Here is a 26901-nt window from a genome sequence, read left to right as displayed (position 1 = left end):
AACCGTAAAGTCACCTGACATCCCGTGACGTCACTCATGCGCGCCCTGCATATGACGCAATATAATGCGGAAGACGTATTCACTCAGGTTGGCTGGGTAAGTTGTATGACTGAGTGGCGTATACCGGTGAAATGTTTGCAACTTGGAGAAACTATGGATGGGAAAGTAGTTGAGCAGCGGCCAAGTGTGCACCCATGGCGGCTGCGGTGGCGGTGACACGAACCCTGAGGACCGTGGTAAACGGATGAAGCGGTAAGGAAAAGCTGGTCTGAGTGAGTGTAAATGTATATGTGTGCATTATCGTCGTGGCGGCTCCCCCTTCACTAGCTGACGGGCTACTCCGTCACATAGACTTTGATTTAAAATTCAATTTGCGATTAATCTATCTATAAAGCAAGGAATCTCTGTCTGTGTGTCTGTAGCTCAAACATCTCTGCAGTTCAGGGGCAGACAGAGCTGAGACTTTCAACATGGCTGCTGCTTGGTTCAATGGTGTGCAACGTCAGATTTTTTTTTTTTTTGAAGCCCCACCCCCATGCCTCGCTGTAGAGCTAGGACACCTCTTAAAAGCAGTGCTAAGGGGTGTCGACGGACTCAGTGACAGTCCTAGGTCTCCACAGTGACGATGTCATCCCTATGTTCCAGTCTCCAGTGATGTTGTCATCAGTTAGATTATTGGAACATTGGTCCTACCTCTACAGTGACGACGACCCCCATCAAACAACCTCATTGACAACTGTGTGTGTTTCTGATGTTTAGAAATAGTTACACTTTGCTTTTTCCTCTCCTACAACAGGTGGACAATGCCAAAGTTCTCCACTATGTCGGAGCAGGCATTGCCTTTCCCACCTCCATGCTGTTTGTATGGCTGCAGACACTGCTGACCTACAGACTGGCCAGAGTGGAGTCAGAAAAAAGAAAAAAGGATAAAAGGGAAAAAAAGGAAAAAAATGCTGACCCACCGACTTGCCAGTACAACATGGCCCACCTCCGGCTCTGCATGGCCCTGCTGGCCTTCGTGGCTCTGGTGCTCAGTATCCTTTCCAGCTGTTGACAGATGTCAGTCTTCGAGGCTTCGAGTAGATGAATGTTACATGTAGCCATCTTTGCTTCCTTTATTCAATGTCGCACTCAGTCATGTAGCTGCATGACAAATATTTTACCGATATTCAAGACGATGAAAAGATACTGTGCATGGTTAAGAGAGTATTACGCTCTGTTCAGACTGCAAAGTATCAACATTAAAATATTGGTTGGCCCTGAAAATCTGTGAATAGTTTGAATATTTTCAAACCACGCTTGGCTTTTGCCGAGACTGTATTAAAAAAAACATGCAACTATTGACTGGTGGACCTGCTTTGACTTTAACCATTGAGTAGCAGGCAGACAATAACAGTTGGATGTTCACTATTTCTCTAATTCTTTTTCTCATTTTGGGAAATTGAGAACTGCTCATGCTCGTTGTTCTGTGACTGATCAGTGAGTAGCTGGCAAACAAGTGTAGAATTAACAAGTTGTAGTGGTAAGGTTAGGGCTGGGCGATATGGCCTTTTATAAATACCGCGATATTTTTAGGCCATGTCACGATACACGATATATATCTCGATATTTTGCATTACCCTTGAATTAACACTTTGATGCACAAAATCACACCAGTATGATGATTCTATATGTCTACATTAAAACATTCTTGATCATACTGCATTAATATATGCCAATTTTAAACTTTCATGCAAAAAAGGGGATATCACAACTAAGTCAAAGTTGACATAACTGTATTTATTAAACAGTGAGTGGCTCAAACATAAAATTGTCAACAGAAAGTGCACGTTCTGTGCAAAATTATCACAGAGACATTTCAAAACAAGACAATAGTGCAGGATGCAACTCACATGGCATTTCAAAACACAAAATTAAAGTGCACTTTTTGTACATAACGCCACTACAATATTTTAAAACAAATAGTGCCCTTTGTGCATGTTGTAATTAAGATGACATTTCAAAAAAAAAAAAAAAAAAAAAAAGTCCGCGAGTTTAACGGTATGGTCATTTTCAACACCGCACAGACTACAAGCTGCGATATATCGAGTATATTCGATATATCGCCCAGCTCTAGGTAAGGTTTGTTAAGACGAGACAATCTATAAAAACTGGTAAATAAAAATACAACGTACAGTAAGAGGTAGGGGTGTGCTACCACAATGGATCTTACGATACGATTTGCATGTCACGATACGATATATCCCAATACTAAACAATACAATATATATTGATATCAATAATTACAAATTTCACCTTTACAAGTACAAAATGGTATGAAATACTCTTTATTTATTTTTTTTAAACTTGCAAAAACAAGTAAATGCTAACTAACTGTAATTCAAGCACCAGTATCAAAAACAAGTAGGATGTTTATCAAACTGTCATACAACCACATACATCTATAAAAGTGCTAAGTATGTTTTATGAAAATCTTTTAAGCTAAATGCATTGAGGAGTGACGTAGTTTAACAAGGTCTGATGTGGTTCATTCACACAGTGACTGGGAGTTTACATGCTATGCATATGTTAGTGCCATTACATTTATTTTTTTTTTTGGTAAAAAACATGATTTAAAAAAATCGATTTCAACATTTTTTTGAATTGACACGATAATTGTGTGGTAAAATATTGCGATATATCACCGAATCCATTTTTCTGACACCCTTAGTAAGAGGAATCATCAGATGATGATAACTCTTGATTTTCTCCTAGATAGTAAAAAGTTCCTCCTTCTTCTGACTTATAGATTATATAAACACAATGGGCCTCTGTGTTTATTATGACTGGTTTAATAACAAGCATCAAACACGGCAAACAATGCATGTAGGGACATCAAAGTAGCATAAATAAATGACTGTGGATTAAAAGCGGCACTCTCGGGGCGGTGTTTAGCTCAGCGGGTTGAGCGCCCGCCCCATGTACAGAGGCTATAGTTCCTCACCCGTAGCGGGTCCAGGCTCAATTCCCGGCCTGGGACCCTTTCCTGCGTGTCATTCCCTACTCTCTCTGACCCCTTTCCTGTCAAGCAACTGTCATATAAAGGCCACTAGAGCCAAAAAAATCCTTTAAAAAAAAAAAAAAAAAAAAAAAAAAGCGGCACTCTTTTAATCCACAAAGTTTGAACTCACGCCTGATATTGAAACATGTAGCTTTATTTTCTTCCCTTTGTCCAGGTTTTCGTCCATTTGCAGATTTTTCCTTCACCACGTTTTCCAGGCTGTGTTTTCTTCTTCCTGGAGAGCTTCACCCTACAGCACGCCTCTGCCATCTTTGAGTGGGTGTTCTGCATCACAGTCATGCTGTTTTATGGGACGTTTGCTGATGAGTTTGCCGGCATATACAGAGTCTCCATGGTGATGGTGTCCATGGGAGGAGGACTGAGAGACATTGGGACACAAACCATTGGGGACAATGAACCTACGATCGATCTAAGCAACCAATAAGACGAGTCCACACTGTAGCCTGCTGCCTCACAGCTGCCTTTTTGTATTCTGTTCTAACTCTGGGTTGTGGAGGATTTTAATTTAATTCCTTTAATTTAAGAGGTTTTATGTTGTAAAATCAAACTGTCCAGGTTTTCGTCCATTTGCAGATTTTTCTTCACTTTATAGCATGTGCCAAACTTCAGTTTGTGTCTGATTCTTTCACACACACACACACAGGCCTTTGTCATTTAACACTAATTCTTGAGCTGTGATCGTGTTAATATCTGACAAAGAAAAGCAATAATAATTCTGAACTGTTCATGTGTGGAACAGCAGTCATCGCTGAGACACTGCTCACATTTACAGAAAGTCAGCGCTGTATTAACAGACTTTGATTCTTATAAAAAGGGCTACATCTACCACTGCTGGCTCATGGTTGGTTTGCCATTGTTGGAGCAGAGCTTTACTGTCTGAAAGGAGGTTAATGTTCTACTGAGGTGGAGTACAGCTACTCACTGACAACCTACTGCTTCTCTCTGCTGGCCAATCGGCTCCATGCAGCGCTTTTTGCTCAAATCAGATCTGGGCCTGTTTTTGTCTAATCATTTCAAAATAATAAAGTCCTTTAGTGGCAGTTTCAGACCAAACCATTCTTGTTTTTCATTCCCCTGGATTTTCTTTTCAGTTTGAAGAATTGCATGTATTGTTACCAAGACAATGATGCTGCTTATACAGAAATGGTTTACCTGGTAGATATTTGTTCACTGTTTGATTTTAAAACACTCGTTTATTTCTAAATTGTCAGTAGACTTGATACCCTGACAGTTTTTAATTTCTGCAATGGTTTGGTTGGCAGTTCTCTGCCGAAGCTGTTGAGCCAAAAGCCTACCCGCCTTCTCCCCATGTTCATATGAAAAACTATGTGATTTGTAAAGGAGATGTTCAGCTTATTTAGTATATAAAAGGTTGTATTCGGTCTGTAGTTGTAATCTCTGTTTATATAAAGTGGGGGTAGATGATTTACTGTATGCTGCATCAAGTTCAACAATTTGATCGGCTAGTTCAGTGAGGCGCGCTGTTAAAGTGCGTCTCTGCTTAGCACAGAATGAAATTATTTGGCCCCTCAAATATGCCTTGAGTGACTCCCAGACCGTTGAGTGAGAAACCTCTGGAGTTTGATTAATCTCAACAAATAGTTTGATTTGAGATTGTATGAAATTTGTAAATTCATCATCTGCAAAGGATTGGAATTGTTTTTTGAGAGCTGCGATCCAAAGCAGATAAAACACAATTTAAACACCTCCAACTATAATATTATGGGATAACATATTTGGTAACCGTGAGAATAAATTGGTAAAAAAAAGTAGCATCATCCCAATTAGGGGCATAAACATTAACCAAAACTAGTGGGACCCCATATAATTTTCCAGTCACAATAACAAAACGCCCCCCGGTGTCTGCATCAACGTCAGAAACTACAAATGGTAATGATTTATTTATCACAATTGCAGCTCCTCTTGCTTTGAAGTTAAATTTGGAGTGGAATACTTGTCCTATCCATCTACCTTTAATTCTAAAGTGATCACAGACACGCAGATGAGTTTCCTGAAGGAAAGCTATGTCAACCTTGAGTTTATGTAAATGAGCAAGAACTTTGTTACGTTTCACTGGATGGTTCATTGATTTGACATCCCAGCTCACAAAATTAACATTACAGCCACTGTTCGAACCAGCCATTCACCGTATACTGCAAAGTGAGAAAGTTATTCAACAATAAGAATCGGAGGAATTATTACAAGTGTAAAAGAGACTAAAAGAAAGAAAGGGAATAGAAAAAGGAACACCCTGGTTCCATTGCTACAGATCTTATGTATTTTTATTTTGTTTTTCAATTGTTATCATTGTTTTGTTTTTATTTTTATAAAAAAATTCGTTCCTTAAAAACACGTTCACAGTTGTCTCAAATGTTGGGATTTTGGTGCTGACATCTGGAGAGCGCGAACCAAAACCCTGATTATCCTTTCTGGATCACCTGTGTTTTTGAATCAGGACGCAGCCAGTGGATGTGTCCGTCGCGCCTGAGCTCAGCCATCTTTGAGTTGAGTTTGTGAGCTAACATGATGGTGAGAGGCATGCACTCCTCCGTCTCATCTGTGGCGTAGCCGAACATCAAACCCTGCAGAGGAGATACAAAGTTAGACGACACCCTGTGTTTGACAGAGCCTGCATTTTTTATTTACAGGGGTTTTCTTTGGGTTCTCTGCCGACTGATCCCCCACAGCCCAAAAACATACACGTTAGGTTGATTGGAGCCCATAAATTGGCTCTCGGCGTGAATGGGTGTGTGACACCAGGTCTGTCTGTCTCTATATGTTAGCCCAGGGGTGTCAAACTCATTTTAGTTCAGGGGCTAAATACAGATACAGATTTTAGGTGGAAAAAGAGCAAACTCAACATTAATGTCCCCTGGTTTGCATTTCCTCATATAAATTATAACGTTTGTTTTTATATCAGTCTCCACTTTGGGAATTTTCGTGGAATAATTTGAGGAAAATTTGCCAGATTTTGGAAAAACTGAGAGTTCTTTCAACAATTTGAGATTGAAAATGACTGCCGTCGTGTGATATAAGAACTGGAAAACTGAGCTCTGCAGATATTGTGGAATTGAATTGAATGTTTGTATTTGAAGGGGCTTAAATATCTACAGCTGAATTAGTCGGTAATTTACAAAATGTTTCATGTTTTTTCTATCATTTTTACTTTCTCGAGCGGGACGAATTTGATGCTCTAAGGGGGCTGTATTTGGCCCCCGGGCCTTGAGTTTGACACGTGTGTTAGTCAAATGTCTGTGAACCTGTACAGGAAGCACTATTGACACGAGGTAGAGCAGAGATGAACCTGATCTCCAGCTCCGATGTCCTCCTCCGTCCTGTCAATGTGGACACCCTGGGCGATGTCTGGACTCTGCTGCTCTAGAGCCACCAGCACGTTACACGTCTTATAGTCAAAACCTGAAGACAGGCAACAAAGGAGAGAGAGCTGAGTAGAAATAGTGTGTGCTAGCTTGATTTACGTCACCTTTAGAAGTTGTATTCTTACCTTTGTCGGAGTTGTCATAGCCGATGTGTTTAATGGTGTCCCTCACCACCCTCTGGTAGTCCACGTTAGCACGGGACGTGATTTCTCCACAAAGCAACACCATGCCGGTCTTACACACTGTCTCTGTTTACAAAAACATACCCGAGCCTCTTATCAGATATGACGATTGAATCGAGATTTAACAAAAGTTGGGCCAAATGTCATTCAAATAGCTGCTTCTCTTGCCTGCTCGTCGTATGACTTAAAGCACAAGTTTAAAATGTGGGAGACAACTTAAGACAGTTTAAGACATGAATTAGCTCTTCTGTCCCTCTTCCTTCATGTTAAGATGGAATGATTTCATGTGGATTCCCATTGGCTCACCACAGGCCACTTTGGCATCAGGATCCTGCTTTAGGTGAGCGTCCAACACAGCATCACTGATCTGGTCACAAATCTTGTCTGTGGGAACAAAACACGCAGAGACATTAATAATTTAGATATTTACAGAATACATTAGCATGTGGAAGATAAATTAAAGTGTTCAATTAAAATACCGACTTGCCAGTACAACATGGCCCACCTCCGGCTCTGCATGGCCCTGCTGGCCTTCGTGGCTCTGGTGCTCAGTATCCTTTCCAGCTGTTGACAGATGTCAGTCTTCGAGGCTTCGAGTAGATGAATGTTACATGTAGCCATCTTTGCTTCCTTTATTCAATGTCGCACTCAGTTATGTAGCTGCATGACAAATATTTTACCGATATTCAAGACAATGAAAAGATACTGTGCATGGATAAGAGAGTATTACGCTCTGTTCAGACTGCAAAGTATCAACATTAAAATATTGGTTGGCCCTGAAAATCTGTGAATAGTTTGAATATTTTCAAACCACGCTTGGCTTTTGCCGAGACTGTATTAAAAAAAACATGCAACTATTGACTGGTGGACCTGCTTTGACTTTAACCATTGAGTAGCAGGCAGACAATAACAGTTGGATGTTCACTATTTCTCTAATTCTTTTTCTCATTTTGGGAAATTGAGAACTGCTCATGCTCGTTGTTCTGTGACTGATCAGTGAGTAGCTGGCAAACAAGTGTAGAATTAACAAGTTGTAGTGGTAAGGTTAGGGCTGGGCGATATGGCCTTTTATAAATACCGCGATATTTTTAGGCCATGTCACGATACACGATATATATCTCGATATTTTGCATTACCCTTGAATTAACACTTTGATGCACAAAATCACACCAGTATGATGATTCTATATGTCTACATTAAAACATTCTTGATCATACTGCATTAATATATGCCAATTTTAAACTTTCATGCAAAAAAGGGGATATCACAACTAAGTCAAAGTTGACATAACTGTATTTATTAAACAGTGAGTGGCTCAAACATAAAATTGTCAACAGAAAGTGCACGTTCTGTGCAAAATTGTCACAGAGACATTTCAAAACAAGACAATAGTGCAGGATGCAACTCACATGGCATTTCAAAACACAAAATTAAAGTGCACTTTTTGTACATAACGCCACTACAATATTTTAAAACAAATAGTGCCCTTTTGTGCATGTTGTCATTAAGATGACATTTCAAAAAAAAAAAAAAAAAAAAAGTCCGCGAGTTTAACGGTATGGTCATTTTCAACACCGCACAGACTACAAGCTGCGATATATCGAGTATATTCGATATATCGCCCAGCTCTAGGTAAGGTTTGTTAAGACGAGACAATCTATAAAAGCTGGTAAATAAAAATACAACGTACAGTAAGAGGTAGGGGTGTGCTACCACAATGGATCTTACGATACGATTTGCATGTCACGATACGATATATCCAATACTAAACAATACAATATATATTGATATCAATAATTACAAATTTCACCTTTACAAGTACAAAATGGTATGAAATACTATTTATTTATTTTTTTAAACTTGCAAAAACAAGTAAATGCTAACTAACTGTAATTCAAGCACCAGTATCAAAAACAAGTAGGATGTTTATCAAACTGTCATACAACCACATACATCTATAAAAGTGCTAAGTATGTTTTATGAAAATCTTTTAAGCTAAAATGCATTGAGGAGTGACGTAGTTTAACAAGGTCTGATGTGGTTCATTCACACAGTGACTGGGAGTTTACATGCTATGCATATGTTAGTGCCATTACATTTATTTTTTTTTTTGGTAAAAAACATGATTTAAAAAAATCGATTTCAACATTTTTTTGAATTGACACGATAATTGTGTGGTAAAATATTGCGATATATCACCGAATCCATTTTTCTGACACCCTTAGTAAGAGGAATCATCAGATGATGATAACTCTTGATTTTCTCCTAGATAGTAAAAAGTTCCTCCTTCTTCTGACTTATAGATTATATAAACACAATGGGCCTCTGTGTTTATTATGACTGGTTTAATAACAAGCATCAAACACGGCAAACAATGCATGTAGGGACATCAAAGTAGCATAAATAAATGACTGTGGATTAAAAGCGGCACTCTCGGGGCAGTGTTTAGCTTAGCGGGTTGAGCGCCCGCCCCATGTACAGAGGTTATAGTTCCTCACCCGCAGCGGGTCCAGGTTCGATTCCCGGCCTGGGACCCTTTCCTGCGTGTCATTCCCTACTCTCTCTGACCCCTTTCCTGTCAAGCAACTGTCATATAAAGGCCACTAGAGCCAAAAAAATCCTTTAAAAAAAAAAAAAAAAAAAAAAAAAAGCGGCACCCTGGAGAGCTTCACCCTACAGCACGCCTCTGCCATCTTTGAGTGGGTGTTCTGTGTCACAGTCATGCTGTTTTATGGGACGTTTGCTGATGAGTTTGCCGGCATATCCAGAGTCTCCATGGTGATGGTGTCCATGGGAGGAGGACTGAGAGACATTGGGACACAAACCATTGGGGACAATGAACCTACGATCGATCTAAGCAACCAATAAGACGAGTCCACACTGTAGCCTGCTGCCTCACAGCTGCCTTTTTGTATTCTGTTCTAACTCTGGGTTGTGGAGGATTTTAATTTAATTCCTTTAATTTAAGAGGTTTTATGTTGTAAAATCAAACTGTCCAGGTTTTCGTCCATTTGCAGATTTTTCCTTCACCACGTTTTCCAGACATTGCTTTCTTCTTGCTGGAGAGCTTAGCCCTACAGCTCGCCTTTGCCATCGTTGAGTGGGTGTTCTGCATCATAGTCATGGTGTTTTATGCGACGTTTGCCTTCGAGTTTTCCGGCATATCCAGAGTCTCCATGGTGATGGTGTCCATGGGAGAAGGACTGAGAGACATTGAGATTCAACCATTGAGGACAAAGAATCCTAAGAACGATCCAAGCAACAAACCAGACAACTAGTCCATACTCTAGCCTGCTGCCTCACAGCTGCCTTTTTGTATTCTTTTCTAACTCTGGGTTGTGGAGGATTTTAATTTAATTCCTTTGGTTTTTAGTTTTAGACATCCTGTGTGTTATCTTTGTTTCCCTTTAGTCTTTTCTATCTGAGCCGAACAACAAACTCTCCCTGTGCCTTATATAAATATATCCTTTTGTCAATGAAAACCAAAGAGGTTTTATGTTGTAAAATTATGTTGTAAAGTTGCAGCTAATTCAAACCAGAGCTTTGACATTATTGGATTTGGTGTTGAGAGACATCAAACATGTTTTCAGGCCTACAGACAGAAGACTGCATCTTATTTCCATTTCATTTGTTGATGAGGAAGAGTTGAGAGTAGTGTTGTTTCATCTTAAGTTCTGAGTTTGGAATGAGAAAAGCAGACTGAACTACGCCATTTAAAAAAAAAATAAAAAATTTTTTTCACTTTATAGCATGTGCCAAACTTCAGTTTGTGTCTGATTCTTTCACACACACACACAGGCCTTTGTCATTTAACACTAATTCTTGAGCTGTGATCGTGTTAATATCTGACAAAGAAAAGCAATAATAATTCTGAACTGTTCATGTGTGGAACAGCAGTCATCGCTGAGACACTGCTCACATTTACAGAAAGTCAGCGCTGTATTAACAGACTTTGATTCTTATAAAAAGGGCTACATCTACCACTGCTGGCTCATGGTTGGTTTGCCATTGTTGGAGCAGAGCTTTACTGTCTGAAAGGAGGTTAATGTTCTACTGAGGTGGAGTACAGCTACTCACTGACAACCTACTGCTTCTCTCTGCTGGCCAATCGGCTCCATGCAGCGCTTTTTGCTCAAATCAGATCTGGGCCTGTTTTTGTCTAATCATTTCAAAATAATAAAGTCCTTTAGTGGCAGTTTCAGACCAAACCATTCTTGTCTTTCATTCCCCTGGATTTTCTTTTCAGTTTGAAGAATTGCATGTATTGTTACCAAGACAATGATGCTGCTTATACAGAAATGGTTTACCTGGTAGATATTTGTTCACTGTTTGATTTTAAAACACTCGTTTATTTCTAAATTGTCAGTAGACTTGATACCCTGACAGTTTTTAATTTCTGCAATGGTTTGGTTGGCAGTTCTCTGCCGAAGCTGTTGAGCCAAAAGCCTACCCGCCTTCTCCCATGTTCATATGAAAAACTATGTGATTTGTAAAGGAGATGTTCAGCTTATTTAGTATATAAAAGGTTGTATTCGGTCTGTAGTTGTAATCTCTGTTTATATAAAGTGGGGGTAGATGATTTACTGTATGCTGCATCAAGTTCAACAATTTGATCGGCTAGTTCAGTGAGGCGCGCTGTTAAAGTGCGTCTCTGCTTAGCACAGAATGAAATTATTTGGCCCCTCAAATATGCCTTGAGTGACTCCCAGACCGTTGAGTGAGAAACCTCTGGAGTTTGATTAATCTCAACAAATAGTTTGATTTGAGATTGTATGAAATTTGTAAATTCTTCATCTGCAAAGGATTGGAGTTGTTTTTTGAGAGCTGCGATCCAAAGCAGATAAAACACAATTTAAATCACCTCCAACTATAATATTATGGGATAACATATTTGGTAACCGTGAGAATAAATTGGTAAAAAAAGTAGCATCATCCCAATTAGGGGCATAAACATTAACCAAAACTAGTGGGACCCCATATAATTTTCCAGTCACAATAACAAAACGCCCCCCGGTGTCTGCATCAACGTCAGAAACTACAAATGGTAATGATTTATTTATCACAATTGCAGCTCCTCTTGCTTTGAAGTTAAATTTGGAGTGGAATACTTGTCCTATCCATCTACCTTTAATTCTAAAGTGATCACAGACACGCAGATGAGTTTCCTGAAGGAAAGCTATGTCAACCTTGAGTTTATGTAAATGAGCAAGAACTTTGTTACGTTTCACTGGATGGTTCATTGATTTGACATCCCAGCTCACAAAATTAACATTACAGCCACTGTTCGAACCAGCCATTCACCGTATACTGCAAAGTGAGAAAGTTATTCAACAATAAGAAATGAAAATTGTAAAACATGGTATAAAAAAACAAAAACAAAAAAAAAACCCATAAGTTTAAGAAAAACTACATTAACTGAAAATAAACCTGTCTGGCAAATTCCCAACCCTCGTACATTTAGTACAACTCTGTCATCCTGAACGTGATGACCACAGAACCTCTTCCACATAAATCCACACACATAGTGCTTGTTTGGTGCCATAAACCAGAACGGAGCAGGCTCCCGCTAAATATAAATCACCTACTGTTAACTGTAAGAGTGAGAACAAATATAACACATTAGGAATAGCAAAATGTCACTTTATGGTCCAGAAATATGATGAAAATCAATGTCCACTTTGCAGAAAAAGTTGAGAATATTACCTCGATTGGTCAGAATTCAGAATACACAAACATGGGCTGGTGAAATCCTCTTATGGACCACTGGTCCCCAGCGTCACGTTCGGAGCCTGTCACGGCAGCTGTGGCGTCCACAAACTCCTTTTCCACTCCATTGTGCGTAATGCGGAGTCGCGCTGGGAAAACGATGCCGTACCGGACCCCTGGTTGATCACGGAGAAGTCTCCGGGCTTCCGTGAAGGCGGCACGAGCCCGTGCGACGGTCGGGGTGAAGTCGGGGAAGATGGCGATGGGCTGACCATTCAATTTGAGCGGACCCAGGGTACGGGCACGGCGGAGCACCTCAACGCAGTCCTGGTCATAATGAAGCTTCGCTATGATGGCTCGCGGCTTCCCTCCTGGGCGTTTAGGAACAAGGCTTCTATGCGAGCGATCAATCATGACTTCCTTGCTCATTTTAAGGACCTCTCTCAATAGTTTTGACACAGCCGCGGTGGTACTGGTATCTGGGCCTTCCTCGACTCCGCTTATGCGTATGTTGGACCTCCGCATTCTGCTTTCCGTATCCTCACACTTTGCTCTCAAATCGATCAGCTCTTTTTGAGCTCAGATACCGTAGATTGCAGAGTCACTACTTCATCACTCCAGGTGGAGAGGCCGCTTTCAATGTCCTTCACCGTGGCTTTCACCTCATCCACCTGTTTGCATGTAGCTTCCCTGCAGCTAGTGATTTCGTCCCTTACTGATTGCAATTCAGTCTTAATGGCGCCGAAGTCCTCCGCGAGCGCTCTCCTGAGTTCTTCTTTTATCACAGATGAGATGTCTTCTTTGATAGACAGAATAACTTGAGGTTTCAAGTCTGCGATGATATTCTGCTCCTCGTCGGTGCTTTGTTCCTCGGCTTCAGTCAGGCTAGCTGCCTCCTCTGGGTTAGCTGCGGTGGCTTTCGGCCTGGTTAGCTTAGCGTTAGCTCCGGAGTATTTGTATTTTCGTAAGCTAGACGCCATGTCGAACAGAAATTTGTGGGCAAAGCGTCACCCTACACTCTTAACTTCCTTCTGATGTAAATGATATACGCATGTAGGTCGAAGAAATAATAGTTTGTGACACTTTTAGCATTGATTAGCGGGAGGCTCCACAGACACGACCTACTCCATTGCTGGCCCACTAGCGCCCCCCACTGTTTGATTTTGATTCAGTCATTTAAACACCGAGTGTTTTGTTTTTCCTTTGGTTTTTAGTTTTAGACATCCTGTGTGTTATCTTTGTTTCCCTTTAGTCTTTTCTATCTCTGCACTCAGGTTAATGTTAGATCTTTCTTGTCATCTGTTAGTAGCTTTGGTCAATGTTATGTAATGCTTGTTTAAGATTCTGTAAAACATCCACCAATTTTTTTTTCTCTAACTTGGGAGAATTCCTGTCCCTCACACAGTCATGGTTGAATATTTACAAGAACGATGATCCCAAAATCAGTAGATCATTACCATATAATTTAAACGTGTAAACCTCCTCCCACCCTGAGCCGAACAACAAACTCTCCCTGTGCCTTATATAAATATATCCTTTTGTCAATGAAAACCAAAGAGGTTTTATGTTGTAAAATCTATTTTGCTGAAAAAAGTCTTCTGATTGTATACATTTATGCCTTCAATAAATAAAAAAACTGACAAGAGTTGCATCTTGGCTTGATGTCGCAGCAAAGAGATTGATTTTTTGAAAATGGTTTATTTACATTGTTTGGTTTCACAGATTTGTGGTGCAAGCTGACAAACAAAAATTCTATGAACTTAAATTTCACATTGAGCATGAACTTGCAAGAAAGGGGCAGACCAAAAAAAAACATCAACGTAGGGCAGCACTGGTTTTAAACAATGCCAAATCGTTAAGACTTTAGTGGTCCACAAAAGACTGTGGTGGGTTATCTATGGCAAAGAAAAGCAGAGATGAACAATTAAGTCCAAATTAAGACTAAATCACTCTCAAACATGCACAGCAGAAGGCCTACAGGTAGAAAAATGAGAAAGGTTGGAAAAAACAAACCAGCAGGTGAACAATCACACATTAACATCCCACTGCATCCTAATGACCCGTCTCTACAAACAGTACAAACAGCTTCCTGTGGCACACACACACACACCCTACAAAATAACATTTTGCTCCATACAAAGATCTAAGGTCATTTCCTGAGCTGTTTTAGACTGGTTGTCATTAGCACCTTTAAAGAAAAAACTAAATAAAAATAAAAACACACTGAGGTTAAGGTACAACAAACAGGTCACTGTGGTGTGGTGTTGCACACAGATCTACAGGATGCCTTTATTCTCAAATGTTTGTGGCTGAAATGATTGTACCTAAGTTTAAAAAAAAACAATATGAGTGTTTATGTGCTGGAAAGTTAAGACCTGTTTCTCAGATGTCTTTGACACTGACTCCCTTCTCACCAAAAGAATGTCCCACTACTCGTCACTCTGAGACTCACTTAAAGATGTCTTATCTCTCCGTAACTTTAAAAAAAAGGTCATCAGTTGATGAAGCAGGCAGTTGTTGCAGAGGCATCTTGTTGAGTATTCAGAAGACAAGTTTCTTAGGCTGTTCCCAGGAAAACTCTGGTCGGCCAAAGTGTCCATAAGAGGCGGTCTGCTGGTAGATAGGCCTCTTCAGATTCAGCTCCCTGTGAGGGGAAAGCAATCAAGACATCAATTCAACATGAGACTTGTTTCATGTACTGTATTAAGAACGTGTAGGATTTGATATCCGCATTAAAGCAGATCATTTTAGTTTAGGGGCCAAATACGGACCAGTTTGATCTCAAGTGGGCTGCAGATTATAGGCAGGAAAACAAGAAATTTCAACAATAATATGCCCTACTTTGCACTTCTGCCTTTAAAGTATAAAGGCACTGATAATATCCAAGAAATAAGTGAGAGGTCAGGATCTTTGCCTAATTTAATTGATTTTGTGATTAATTTGTGGAAATTTTGTGGAATAGTGTAGAGTTATTTTAACACATTGTTTTTAAAAATGATTTCCAACATATAATATACACATGGGGAAACTGAGTGCTGGCAAATAGTGTAAAGTTTAATTGAAAATGTGTATTTTGAAGGACTGCGATATATACAACCAAATTAGTTCAATATTTTTCTTCCATTTTGACTTTCTCCTGCGGGCCAAATTGGATGCTCTAAAGGGCCGGAATTGGCCCCCAGGCCTTGAGTTTGACACATGTGGCATAAAGGGACGCTGTGTTTATCCAGACAAACCACACATTTCAGCATAGTTGATGTATTTGTATCGTAAAAACGTCCCAAACTATTAGGAAAACAGTTAATGATAGAACAAAAATGTAAACATAGGAATAGCATAGCATGAGCTGTGTGTTGATAATGCAGTTTAGGTTCAGTGAGTCTATAATTGATGAGGACTGTGTGTTTGACTTGTGAACGACTGGCACCCTCTCCTGGGTGTACTCTGCTTTGCACTGTAAATAAACTGGGAGAGGCAGAATCAATCCATGACACTAAATCAAAGTCTCAGTCTACGATCTGCTAACAATGAAACACCCTCAGGTAAAGCTCTGTGTACGTATTTATCAACATCACATTCATCCATTGCTGTCATTAATGTCATTTCTAGTTCAATTCTACTTTATTTATATAGCGCAAAATATAAAGTCCATAGTAAGAAAGAAAGAACCCAATAAGATCCAAACGAACAAGTATTTAGTGACAGTGGGAAGAAGAAATCTCCAGCGGAACCAGTTTCAGAGGTGGCAGCCATCCGCTTCGACTGGTTGGGGTTAGTGAACAGAAACAGAATAGGATAGAAGGATAGACCACACGAGTGTCCCAGAAAAGTTGAGCCATGAACCATTGATCAGTCCATCCGAGTGTCCCAGACTAGTTGTTTTCTATTACTGTTCTATTGACTGTTTAGAAAAAGTAAACTGCTGGATGAGTGAAAACTTCCTTCAACTAAACCATGACAAGACGGAGGTGATTGTCTTTGGTAACAAGGAAAAGAGGACTGCTGTCAGCAATTATCTTGAGTCTCGATCTTTAAAAGCTAAAGACCAAGTCAAAAACCTTGGTGTTCTGATTGACTCAGATCTTACATTCAGCAGTCAGATCAAATCTATCACAAAAACAGCCTTCTACCACCTAAAGAACATCTCCAGAGTGAAAGGTTTAATGGCTCAGAAAGATCAGGAGAAACTGGTCCATGCTTTTATCTCCAGCAGACTGGACTATTGTAATGGTCTTCTGACAGGAATCCCCCAAAAGAGCATCAAACAGCTACAGCTGGTTCAGAACGCTGCAGCTCGGGTCTTAACCAGAACAAAGAGGTCAGAGCACATTACTCCAGTTTTAAAGTCTTTACACTGGCTCCCAGTCAGCCTCAGAATAGACTTTAAAGTTCTGCTGCTGGTGTATAAATCTGTGAATGGGTTTGGTCCAGAATACATCAGTGACATGTTAGTCAGGTATGAACCCAGCAGGTCTCTCAGATCAATGGACACAGATCAGATAGTGGAGCCCAGAGTTCACAGTAAACATGGTGATGCTGCTTTTAGTTGTTATGCTGCAAAGAAGTGGAACAGACTGCCAGCGGAGCTGAAGTCAGCATCCAATGTGAACATTTTTAAATCAAAGTTAAAGGCACTTTTTTTCTCTACTGCATATGATTGAGAGAGAGATTTTTTGTCATGTTGTTGATGTAATGATGATTTTACTGATGATTTTAATTGATTTTACTGATGATTTTAATTGTTCTTATTGATTTAAATGTTCTTATTGATTTTAAACAATTGAATGTTTTATCATGTAAAGCACATTGAGTTGCCTTGAGTATGAAATGCGCTATATAAATAAATTTGCCTTGCCTTGCCTTGCCTATTAATCATTAAAAGCTATTTCATATTACTTTTGGAGTAAAACCAAGCAGCCAGAATGATGCATCGCTTCATATTAAAGTGTTTGACCTGACGATGACTCCCGGCCTCAGATCAAAGTTCTTGTTGACAATGTGGAGCAGTTCGGACTCTGTTTTCTGTGAGGACCCGTAGGTAAACAAGGAGATAGACAGAGGGTGGGCCACGCCGATAGCATAGGACACCTGTAACACATGTACCCAGTGGAATACATGAATGTGAACTTTAACCAGGACCTGTTTGGGGGAACCTGGGTTAGCTCACCTGGACCAGAACTCTCCTGCACAGTTTGGCTTTAACCAGAGACTTGGCCACCCAGCGAGCAGCGTACGCAGCAGATCGATCCACTTTTGAAAAGTCTTTACCGGAGAAAGCTCCGTCTCCATGAGCTCCCCATCCTCCGTAGGTGTCTACAATGATCTTCCTACCAGTCACACCAGCATCGCCCTGTTGAGTGAAATACAAAATAATTATATTTTAGAATTTCCTTCCAAAATATTTGCTGCTAAATATCTTTTTAAAATGAGTTTTCACCTGTGGTCCTCAAATAACAAAGCGACCACTTGGTTGGAGATGGTAGACGGTTTTGTCGTCCAAATATTTGGCCGGAACCACAGCTTTGATGACCTGATGAAAACAGTTGAGGCTTTGCATTGCTCAGAGTTTGGTTAAGGCTGTTAGTGAAGCTGTACCTTCTCCTTCAGGACCCTCTGCTGCTCCTCCAGAGAGATGCAGTCATCGTGTTGGACTGAGATCACGATGGTGTGAACCCTTTTGGGGATCACGGCTCCGTTTTTCTGTTCGTAGTGAACCGTCACCTGAAGGCAGAAGCATGCCATTTATTCTCTTTTGCAAGAAGATTAAATATAATATTTGCATTTTACTGTCTCTGAGTGAAACAAACAGGCATCCTGATTAGGTCTGATTTTGTCTAAGAGATACATCGGAGGAATTATTACAAGTGTAAAAGAGACTAAAAGAAAGAAAGGGAATAGAAAAAGGAACACCACGGTTCCATTGCTACAGATCTTATGTATTTTTATTTTGTTTTTCAATTGTTATCATTGTTTTGTTTTTATTTTTATAAAAAAATTCGTTCCTTAAAAACACGTTCACAGTTGTCTCAAATGTTGGGATTTTGGTGCTGACATCTGGAGAGCGCGAACCAAAACCCTGATTATCCTTTCTGGATCACCTGTGTTTTTGAATCAGGACGCAGCCAGTGGATGTGTCCGTCGCGCCTGAGCTCAGCCATCTTTGAGTTGAGTTTGTGAGCTAACATGATGGTGAGAGGCATGCACTCCTCCGTCTCATCTGTGGCGTAGCCGAACATCAAACCCTGCAGAGGAGATACAAAGTTAGACGACACCCTGTGTTTGACAGAGCCTGCATTTTTTATTTACAGGGGTTTTCTTTGGGTTGTCTGCCGACTGATCCCCCACAGCCCAAAAACATACACGCTAGGTTGATTGGAGCCCATAAATTGGCTCTCGGCGTGAATGGGTGTGTGACACCAGGTCTGTCTGTCTCTATATGTTAGCCCAGGGGTGTCAAACTCATTTTAGTTCAGGGGCTAAATACGGATACAGATTTTAGGTGGAAAAAGAGCAAACTCAACATTAATGTCCCCTGGTTTGCATTTCCTCATATAAATTATAACGTTTGTTTTTATATCAGTCTCCACTTTGGGAATTTTCGTGGAATAATTTGAGGAAAATTTGCCAGATTTTGGAAAAACTGAGAGTTCTTTCAACAATTTGAGATTGAAAATGACTGCCGTCATGTGATATAAGAACTGGAAAACTGAGCTCTGCAGATATTGTGGAATTGAATTGAATGTTTGTATTTGAAGGGGCTTAAATATCTACAGCTGAATTAGTCGGTAATTTACAAAATGTTTCATGTTTTTTCTATCATTTTTACTTTCTCGAGCGGGACGAATTTGATGCTCTAAGGGGGCTGTATTTGGCCCCCGGGCCTTGAGTTTGACACGTGTGTTAGTCAAATGTCTGTGAACCTGTACAGGAAGCACTATTGACACGAGGTAGAGCAGAGATGAACCTGATCTCCAGCTCCGATGTCCTCCTCCGTCCTGTCAATGTGGACACCCTGGGCGATGTCTGGACTCTGCTGCTCTAGAGCCACCAGCACGTTACACGTCTTATAGTCAAAACCTGAAGACAGGCAACAAAGGAGAGAGAGCTGAGTAGAAATAGTGTGTGCTAGCTTGATTTACGTCACCTTTAGAAGTTGTATTCTTACCTTTGTCGGAGTTGTCATAGCCGATGTGTTTAATGGTGTCCCTCACCACCCTCTGGTAGTCCACGTTAGCACGGGACGTGATTTCTCCACAAAGCAACACCATGCCGGTCTTACACACTGTCTCTGTTTACAAAAACATACCCGAGCCTCTTATCAGATATGACGATTGAATCGAGATTTAACAAAAGTTGGGCCAAATGTCATTCAAATAGCTGCTTCTCTTGCCTGCTCGTCGTATGACTTAAAGCACAAGTTTAAAATGTGGGAGACAACTTAAGACAGTTTAAGACATGAATTAGCTCTTCTGTCCCTCTTCCTTCATGTTAAGATGGAATGATTTCATGTGGATTCCCATTGGCTCACCACAGGCCACTTTGGCATCAGGATCCTGCTTTAGGTGAGCGTCCAACACAGCATCACTGATCTGGTCACAAATCTTGTCTGTGGGAACAAAACACGCAGAGACATTAATAATTTAGATATTTACAGAATACATTAGCATGTGGAAGATAAATTAAAGTGTTCAATTAAAATACCGACTTGCCAGTACAACATGGCCCACCTCCGGCTCTGCATGGCCCTGCTGGCCTTCGTGGCTCTGGTGCTCAGTATCCTTTCCAGCTGTTGACAGATGTCAGTCTTCGAGGCTTCGAGTAGATGAATGTTACATGTAGCCATCTTTGCTTCCTTTATTCAATGTCGCACTCAGTCATGTAGCTGCATGACAAATATTTTACCGATATTCAAGACAATGAAAAGATACTTTGCATGGATAAGAGAGTATTACGCTCTGTTCAGACTGCAAAGTATCAACATTAAAATATTGGTTGGCCCTGAAAATCTGTGAATAGTTTGAATATTTTCAAACCACGCAACTATTGACTGGTGGACCTGCTTTGACTTTAACCATTGAGTAGCAGGCAGACAATAACAGTTGGATGTTCACTATTTCTCTAATTCTTTTTCTCATTTTGGGAAATTGAGAACTGCTCATGCTCGTTGTTCTGTGACTGATCAGTGAGTAGCTGGCAAACAAGTGTAGAATTAACAAGTTGTAGTGGTAAGGTTAGGGCTGGGCGATATGGCCTTTTATAAATACCGCGATATTTTTAGGCCGTGTCACGATACACGATATATATCTCGATATTTTGCATTACCCTTGAATTAACACTTTGATGCACAAAATCACACCAGTATGATGATTCTATATGTCTACATTAAAACATTCTTGATCATACTGCATTAATATATGCCAATTTTAAACTTTCATGCAAAAAAGGGGATATCACAACTAAGTCAAAGTTGACATAACTGTATTTATTAAACAGTGAGTGGCTCAAACATAAAATTGTCAACAGAAAGTGCACGTTCTGTGCAAAATTGTCACAGAGACATTTCAAAACAAGACAATAGTGCAGGATGCAACTCACATGGCATTTCAAAACACAAAATTAAAGTGCACTTTTTGTACATAACGCCACTACAATATTTTAAAACAAATAGTGCCCTTTTGTGCATGTTGTCATTAAGATGACATTTCAAAAAAAAAAAAAAAAAAAAAGTCCGCGAGTTTAACGGTATGGTCATTTTCAACACCGCACAGACTACAAGCTGCGATATATCGAGTATATTCGATATATCGCCCAGCTCTAGGTAAGGTTTGTTAAGACGAGACAATCTATAAAAGCTGGTAAATAAAAATACAACGTACAGTAAGAGGTAGGGGTGTGCTACCACAATGGATCTTACGATACGATTTGCATGTCACGATACGATATATCCCAATACTAAACAATACAATATATATTGATGTCAATAATTACAAATTTCACCTTTACAAGTACAAAATGGTATGAAATACTATTTATTTATTTTTTTTAAACTTGCAAAAACAAGTAAATGCTAACTAACTGTAATTCAAGCACCAGTATCAAAAACAAGTAGGATGTTTATCAAACTGTCATACAACCACATACATCTATAAAAGTGCTAAGTATGTTTTATGAAAATCTTTTAAGCTAAAATGCATTGAGGAGTGACGTAGTTTAACAAGGTCTGATGTGGTTCATTCACACAGTGACTGGGAGTTTACATGCTATGCATATGTTAGTGCCATTACATTTATTTTTTTTTTTGGTAAAAAACATGATTTAAAAAAATCGATTAACATTTTTTTGAATTGACACGATAATTGTGTGGTAAAATATTGCGATATATCACCGAATCCATTTTTCTGACACCCTTAGTAAGAGGAATCATCAGATGATGATAACTCTTAATTTTCTCCTAGATAGTAAAAAGTTCCTCCTTCTTCTGACTTATAGATTATATAAACACAATGGGCCTCTGTGTTTATTATGACTGGGTTGAGCGCCCGCCCCATGTACAGAGGCTATAGTTCCTCACCCGCAGCGGGTCCAGGTTCGATTCCCGGCCTGGGACCCTTTCCTGCGTGTCATTCCCTACTCTCTCTGACCCCTTTCCTGTCAAGCAACTGTCATATAAAGGCCACTAGAGCCAAAAAAATCCTTTTAAAAAAAAAAAAAAAAAAAAAAAAAGCGGCACCCTGGAGAGCTTCACCCTACAGCACGCCTCTGCCATCTTTGAGTGGGTGTTCTGTGTCACAGTCATGCTGTTTTATGGGACGTTTGCCTTTGAGTTTGCCGGCATATCCAGAGTCTTCATGGTGATGGTGTCCATGGGAGGAGGACTGAGAGACATTGGGACACAAACCATTGGGGACAATGAACCTACGATCGATCTAAGCAACCAATAAGACGAGTCCACACTGTAGCCTGCTGCCTCACAGCTGCCTTTTTGTATTCTGTTCTAACTCTGGGTTGTGGAGGATTTTAATTTAATTCCTTTAATTTAAGAGGTTTTATGTTGTAAAATCTGTTTTGCTAAAAAAAAGTTTTCTGATTGTATACATTTATGCCTTCAATAAATAAAAAAAACTGAAAAGAGTTGCATCTTGGCTGAAGGAAAGCTATGTCAACCTTGAGTTTATGTAAATGAGCAAGAACTTTGTTACGTTTCACTGGATGGTTCATTGATTTGACATCCCAGCTCACAAAATTAACATTACAGCCACTGTTCGAACCAGCCATTCACCGTATACTGCAAAGTGAGAAAGTTATTCAACAATAAGAAATGAAAATTGTAAAACATGGTATAAAAAAAAAAAAAAAACATAAGTTTAAGAAAAACTACATTAACTGAAAATAAACCTGTCTGGCAAATTCCCAACCCTCGTACATTTAGTACAACTCTGTCATCCTGAACGTGATGACCACAGAACCTCTTCCACATAAATCCACACATATAGTGCTTGTTTGGTGCCATAAACCAGAACGGAGCAGGCTCCCGCTAAATATAAATCACCTACTGTTAACTGTAAGAGTGAGAACAAATATAACACATTAGGAATAGCAAAATGTCACTTTATGGTCCAGAAATATGATGAAAATCAATGTCCACTTTGCAGAAAAAGTTGAGAATATTACCTCGATTGGTCAGAATTCAGAATACACAAACATGGGCTGGTGAAATCCTCTTATGGACCACTGGTCCCCAGCGTCACGTTCGGAGCCTGTCACGGCAGCTGTGGCGTCCACAAACTCCTTTTCCACTCCATTGTGCGTAATGCGGAGTCGCGCTGGGAAAACGATGCCGTACCGGACCCCTGGTTGATCACGGAGAAGTCTCCGGGCTTCCGTGAAGGCGGCACGAGCCCGTGCGACGGTCGGGGTGAAGTCGGGGAAGATGGCGATGGGCTGACCATTCAATTTGAGCGGACCCAGGGTACGGGCACGGCGGAGCACCTCAACGCAGTCCTGGTCATAATGAAGCTTCGCTATGATGGCTCGCGGCTTCCCTCCTGGGCGTTTAGGAACAAGGCTTCTATGCGAGCGATCAATCATGACTTCCTTGCTCATTTTAAGGACCTCTCTCAATAGTTTTGACACAGCCGCGGTGGTACTGGTATCTGGGCCTTCCTCGACTCCGCTTATGCGTATGTTGGACCTCCGCATTCTGCTTTCCCTATCCTCACACTTTGCTCTCAAATCGATCAGCTCTTTTTGAGCTCAGATACCGTAGATTGCAGAGTCACTACTTCATCACTCCAGGTGGAGAGGCCGCTTTCAATGTCCTTCACCGTGGCTTTCACCTCATCCACCTGTTTGCATGTAGCTTCCCTGCAGCTAGTGATTTCGTCCCTTACTGATTGCAATTCAGTCTTAATGGCGCCGAAGTCCTCCGCGAGCGCTCTCCTGAGTTCTTCTTTTATCACAGATGAGATGTCTTCTTTGATAGACAGAATAACTTGAGATTTCAAGTCTGCGATGATATTCTGCTCCTCGTCGGTGCTTTGTTCCTCGGCTTCAGTCAGGCTAGCTGCCTCCTCTGGGTTAGCTGCGGTGGCTTTCGGCCTGGTTAGCTTAGCGTTAGCTCCGGAGTATTTGTATTTTCGTAAGCTAGACGCCATGTCGAACAGAAATTTGTGGGCAAAGCGTCACCCTACACTCTTAACTTCCTTCTGATGTAAATGATATACGCATGTAGGTCGAAGAAATAATAGTTTGTGACACTTTTAGCATTGATTAGCGGGAGGCTCCACAGACACGACCTACTCCATTGCTGGCCCACTAGCGCCCCCCACTGTTTGATTTTGATTCAGTCATTTAAACACCGAGTGTTTTGTTTTTCCTTTGGTTTTTAGTTTTAGACATCCTGTGTGTTATCTTTGTTTCCCTTTAGTCTTTTCTATCTCTGCACTCAGGTTAATGTTAGATCTTTCTTGTCGTCTGTTAGTAGCTTTGGTCAATGTTATGTAATGCTTGTTTAAGATTCTGTAAAACATCCACCAATTTTTTTTTCTCTAACTTGGGAGAATTCCTGTCCCTCACACAGTCATGGTTGAATATTTACAAGAACGATGATCCCAAAATCAGTAGATCATTACCATATAATTACCAAAAAAAAAAAAAAAAAAAAAAAAAAAAAAAAAAACCAGTACAGAGCTAAAATCTCTGAGTGTAATTTAACTCAAGCTTGATGCCTCAAAATACTGAAAGTCACAAACCTAAAACTCAGAGGCATGCCACAAAGTCTGCTCCAACCCATGGCCACCCCAAGCTTCCCAAACTCACAAATACCCTGTCAAACAAACCCCAAACCAATAAGTCCAATCCTCTGCAAACTACAAACCCTGAACACTCCCAGCGTCCTACCTACCAAGGATCTTAACCTAGTCTGTCTTCTGGGACTTGCCAGGCTTGAGGCGTGAAGCCCCTGCCAGAGTATACACTCCGCCCAGGATTCGCCCCAAAAAAAACAAACTAAAATAATAAATGGGTGCCCGTAGGAGTGGTTGAAAAAACCAAGCTGAACACCCCTATTCTACACTGGGAGAGCCAGTCAATCAAAACATGCAAGAGGATGACCAAACTTTACCAAAACATGTGATCTCTCCAAAAAAAAAACATTATTATTATTTATTTATATATATCTATATTTTTTTTAATAAACAAAATATTTTAATTATACACTGTATAGGTAATCAGGTTATTTTGGAAGACAAACTTACCCAAAAACCAGACAAGCCCCCACTTGTTACTACTCTGGCTTGAAAAGTAGCAACAAAGAAGGGAGACCACACCAAAGCACAGGGTTTAGCAATATATTATTAAACAAAAGTAACGTGGATGTGTAGCAAAGTCAACTAAACTAACAAAAGCATGGATGGCCAGGGCAGGAGTGGAGCAGGCAGAGCAAGTCTCAATCAGGCCCTTTTAAAGAGCCACAGGTGGACGTGATTACCCAAAACCCCACCCAACTCCTGCAAAGAAGGAACAAGGAAACAATTAGAAGAAAGTTCTTTCAAAATAAAAGGTCAACCCTTTGACCGTCACAATGGCTACTAAAACAATGAAAGGGTAATGTTCAATAGGTCTAATAGTTAACCTGTTTACCAAGAAAACATCCTTCACTGCTGTACTTTTGGTCCCACAGACAGCTTTTTGAATGGCCTTAGTGAGAGTTCGACACGTTAACTAATGCCTGGTGTAATGGTAGATTTAGTGTTACCTCTAATGGTGTTCTCCGCTGAACTGTGAAATCAATGAAACAGACATGAGTTGATGAATTAATAAAAATGGATTTATTCTACAACTAAAATAAACGAATTCAATTGTTTGAGAAGAATGTTTGGCCCCCCGTCCCGAGCAAGATCATTTACTGAGAGGACAAGAGAGCGACCACCAGCTTCGAAGTTCACAGCAAGAGAGAGAGAAAAACCCTGAAGCAATGATATTCCTGCAGTCTCCCCCTCCCCTTCCCCCCTCCACCAAAAGGAACTGTTTGCATTAAAACACAAGGGGCAAAAGGAGATACAGGCCATCCCTGTGTGCGTGCGTGTGTGTGGTTGTGTGTGTGTGTGTGGTTGTGTGTGTGGTTGTGGTTGTGTGTGTGTGGTTGTGTGTGTGTGTGTGTGGTTGTGTGTGTGTGTGTTTTGAGTCTTTTGATATGTATAAGATAAGATGTGTGAAGGAGAATGGCTACCCCCAAGAAGAAAAAGAGAAAACAGGCACAGAGTTAAAAAGCAAATTATCCCCTTAATCATACACACGACAAATATAAATGTATCATTAAACATTATTAGATAATTTTCTACGACACTGGCCCTCTATCAACCTGTCACTCACAGAACTTAGTGGATGTTTTAAGGCAATCAACATGTTGATAAAATATCCATACATCAAATGACCAGTATTGTTCTTTATGATGTACATCTATAGACTCTTTACTGTGAGTTTTTCAACCTAGAAAACTATTTCCATGGCCTAAATTGACCATGCAGCAGGCCAATTGTTGGGTTGCTGGCCGTATCTTGGGTAGCACAGCCCAAGGCAGACAAAACCATTGAAAAGGCGAAGCAGTGAATGGGGAGCGTCATCCTGTCTCTATTCCAGCCCATTTTGGACACTCAGCACATTTCTCTGCCTTGATGCCACTAATGACTGAAATATCACCACTATCGCACTCAAGCATCACACTTCCCCCGATGACACTAGGGATGTTGCCAAGTTAACTGACTATTATTCTACGACACTGAAATTTCCTTATCAACTATTTGACTGGTCGATTACACGAGGTTTTTCCAAAACAGTTCAATTTAAGCCTAAAATATTCTACAAGGACAAAACATTGGCTTTAATATAATTGAGTGTATTTAATAACTATCTGAATACATCCACTGTTTACCAAGTCATTAGTATAAATACTACTGAGATATATGCACTTAGGCATATTTTAACATCAAGGTATATCCTCAATGATGAATCAAAAACATTTGGACAATAATCAGTCCTACACACCAACAGACTGTAGTAATATAATGATCAA

The 26901-nt window shown here is 40.3% G+C and overlaps 2 protein-coding genes and 1 pseudogene across 2 annotated transcripts; 1 reads left to right on the top strand and 2 right to left on the bottom strand.

Annotated features, from left to right (window-relative positions):
- The first annotated feature begins 26 nt into the window (after positions 1-26).
- LOC114476373 (transmembrane protein 150A-like) lies at positions 27-4445 on the top strand. The gene is made up of 4 exons (XM_028467800.1): positions 27-252; positions 423-492; positions 797-1034; positions 3259-4445. The coding sequence occupies exons 1-4, from the start codon at positions 245-247 to the stop codon at positions 3483-3485; spliced, it is 543 nt and encodes a 180-aa protein (XP_028323601.1). The 5' UTR covers positions 27-244; the 3' UTR covers positions 3486-4445.
- Positions 4446-5479: 1034 nt separating this feature from the next.
- Positions 5480-7283, bottom strand: LOC114476372 (S-adenosylmethionine synthase-like). Its single transcript, XM_028467799.1, has 5 exons — positions 7103-7283; positions 6930-7007; positions 6567-6689; positions 6366-6478; positions 5480-5643 (listed from the first exon to the last, which is right to left on the bottom strand). The coding sequence occupies exons 1-5, from the start codon at positions 7242-7244 to the stop codon at positions 5482-5484; spliced, it is 618 nt and encodes a 205-aa protein (XP_028323600.1). The 5' UTR covers positions 7245-7283; the 3' UTR covers positions 5480-5481.
- A 6724-nt stretch (positions 7284-14007) lies between these two features.
- On the bottom strand, positions 14008-23518 carry LOC114476362 (S-adenosylmethionine synthase-like; annotated as a pseudogene).
- Positions 23519-26901: the final 3383 nt, after the last annotated feature.

This window comes from Gouania willdenowi, chromosome 15, assembly GCF_900634775.1.
Source record: "Gouania willdenowi chromosome 15, fGouWil2.1, whole genome shotgun sequence".
NCBI lineage: Eukaryota > Metazoa > Chordata > Actinopteri > Blenniiformes > Gobiesocidae > Gouania > Gouania willdenowi.
This window is presented reverse-complemented; position numbering and strand designations above follow the sequence as displayed.

Excerpts from the sequence above, each read along its gene's own strand:
- LOC114476373 (XM_028467800.1), top strand. Across the intron at positions 493-796 it reads GGCTGCTGCTTGGTTCAATG|GTGGACAATGCCAAAGTTCT; the intron begins GTGTGCAACGTC and ends CTCCTACAACAG. Across the intron at positions 1,035-3,258 it reads CTTCGTGGCTCTGGTGCTCA|GCTGTGTTTTCTTCTTCCTG; the intron begins GTATCCTTTCCA and ends CACGTTTTCCAG.
- LOC114476372 (XM_028467799.1), bottom strand. The coding sequence starts at position 7,244 with ATGGCTACATGTAACATTCATCTACTCGAAGCCTCGAAGACTGACATC. Across the intron at positions 7,008-7,102 it reads CATGTTGTACTGGCAAGTCG|ACAAGATTTGTGACCAGATC; the intron begins GTATTTTAATTG and ends TTGTTCCCACAG. Across the intron at positions 5,644-6,365 it reads ACATCGGAGCTGGAGATCAG|GGTTTGATGTTCGGCTACGC; the intron begins GTTCATCTCTGC and ends TCTCCTCTGCAG.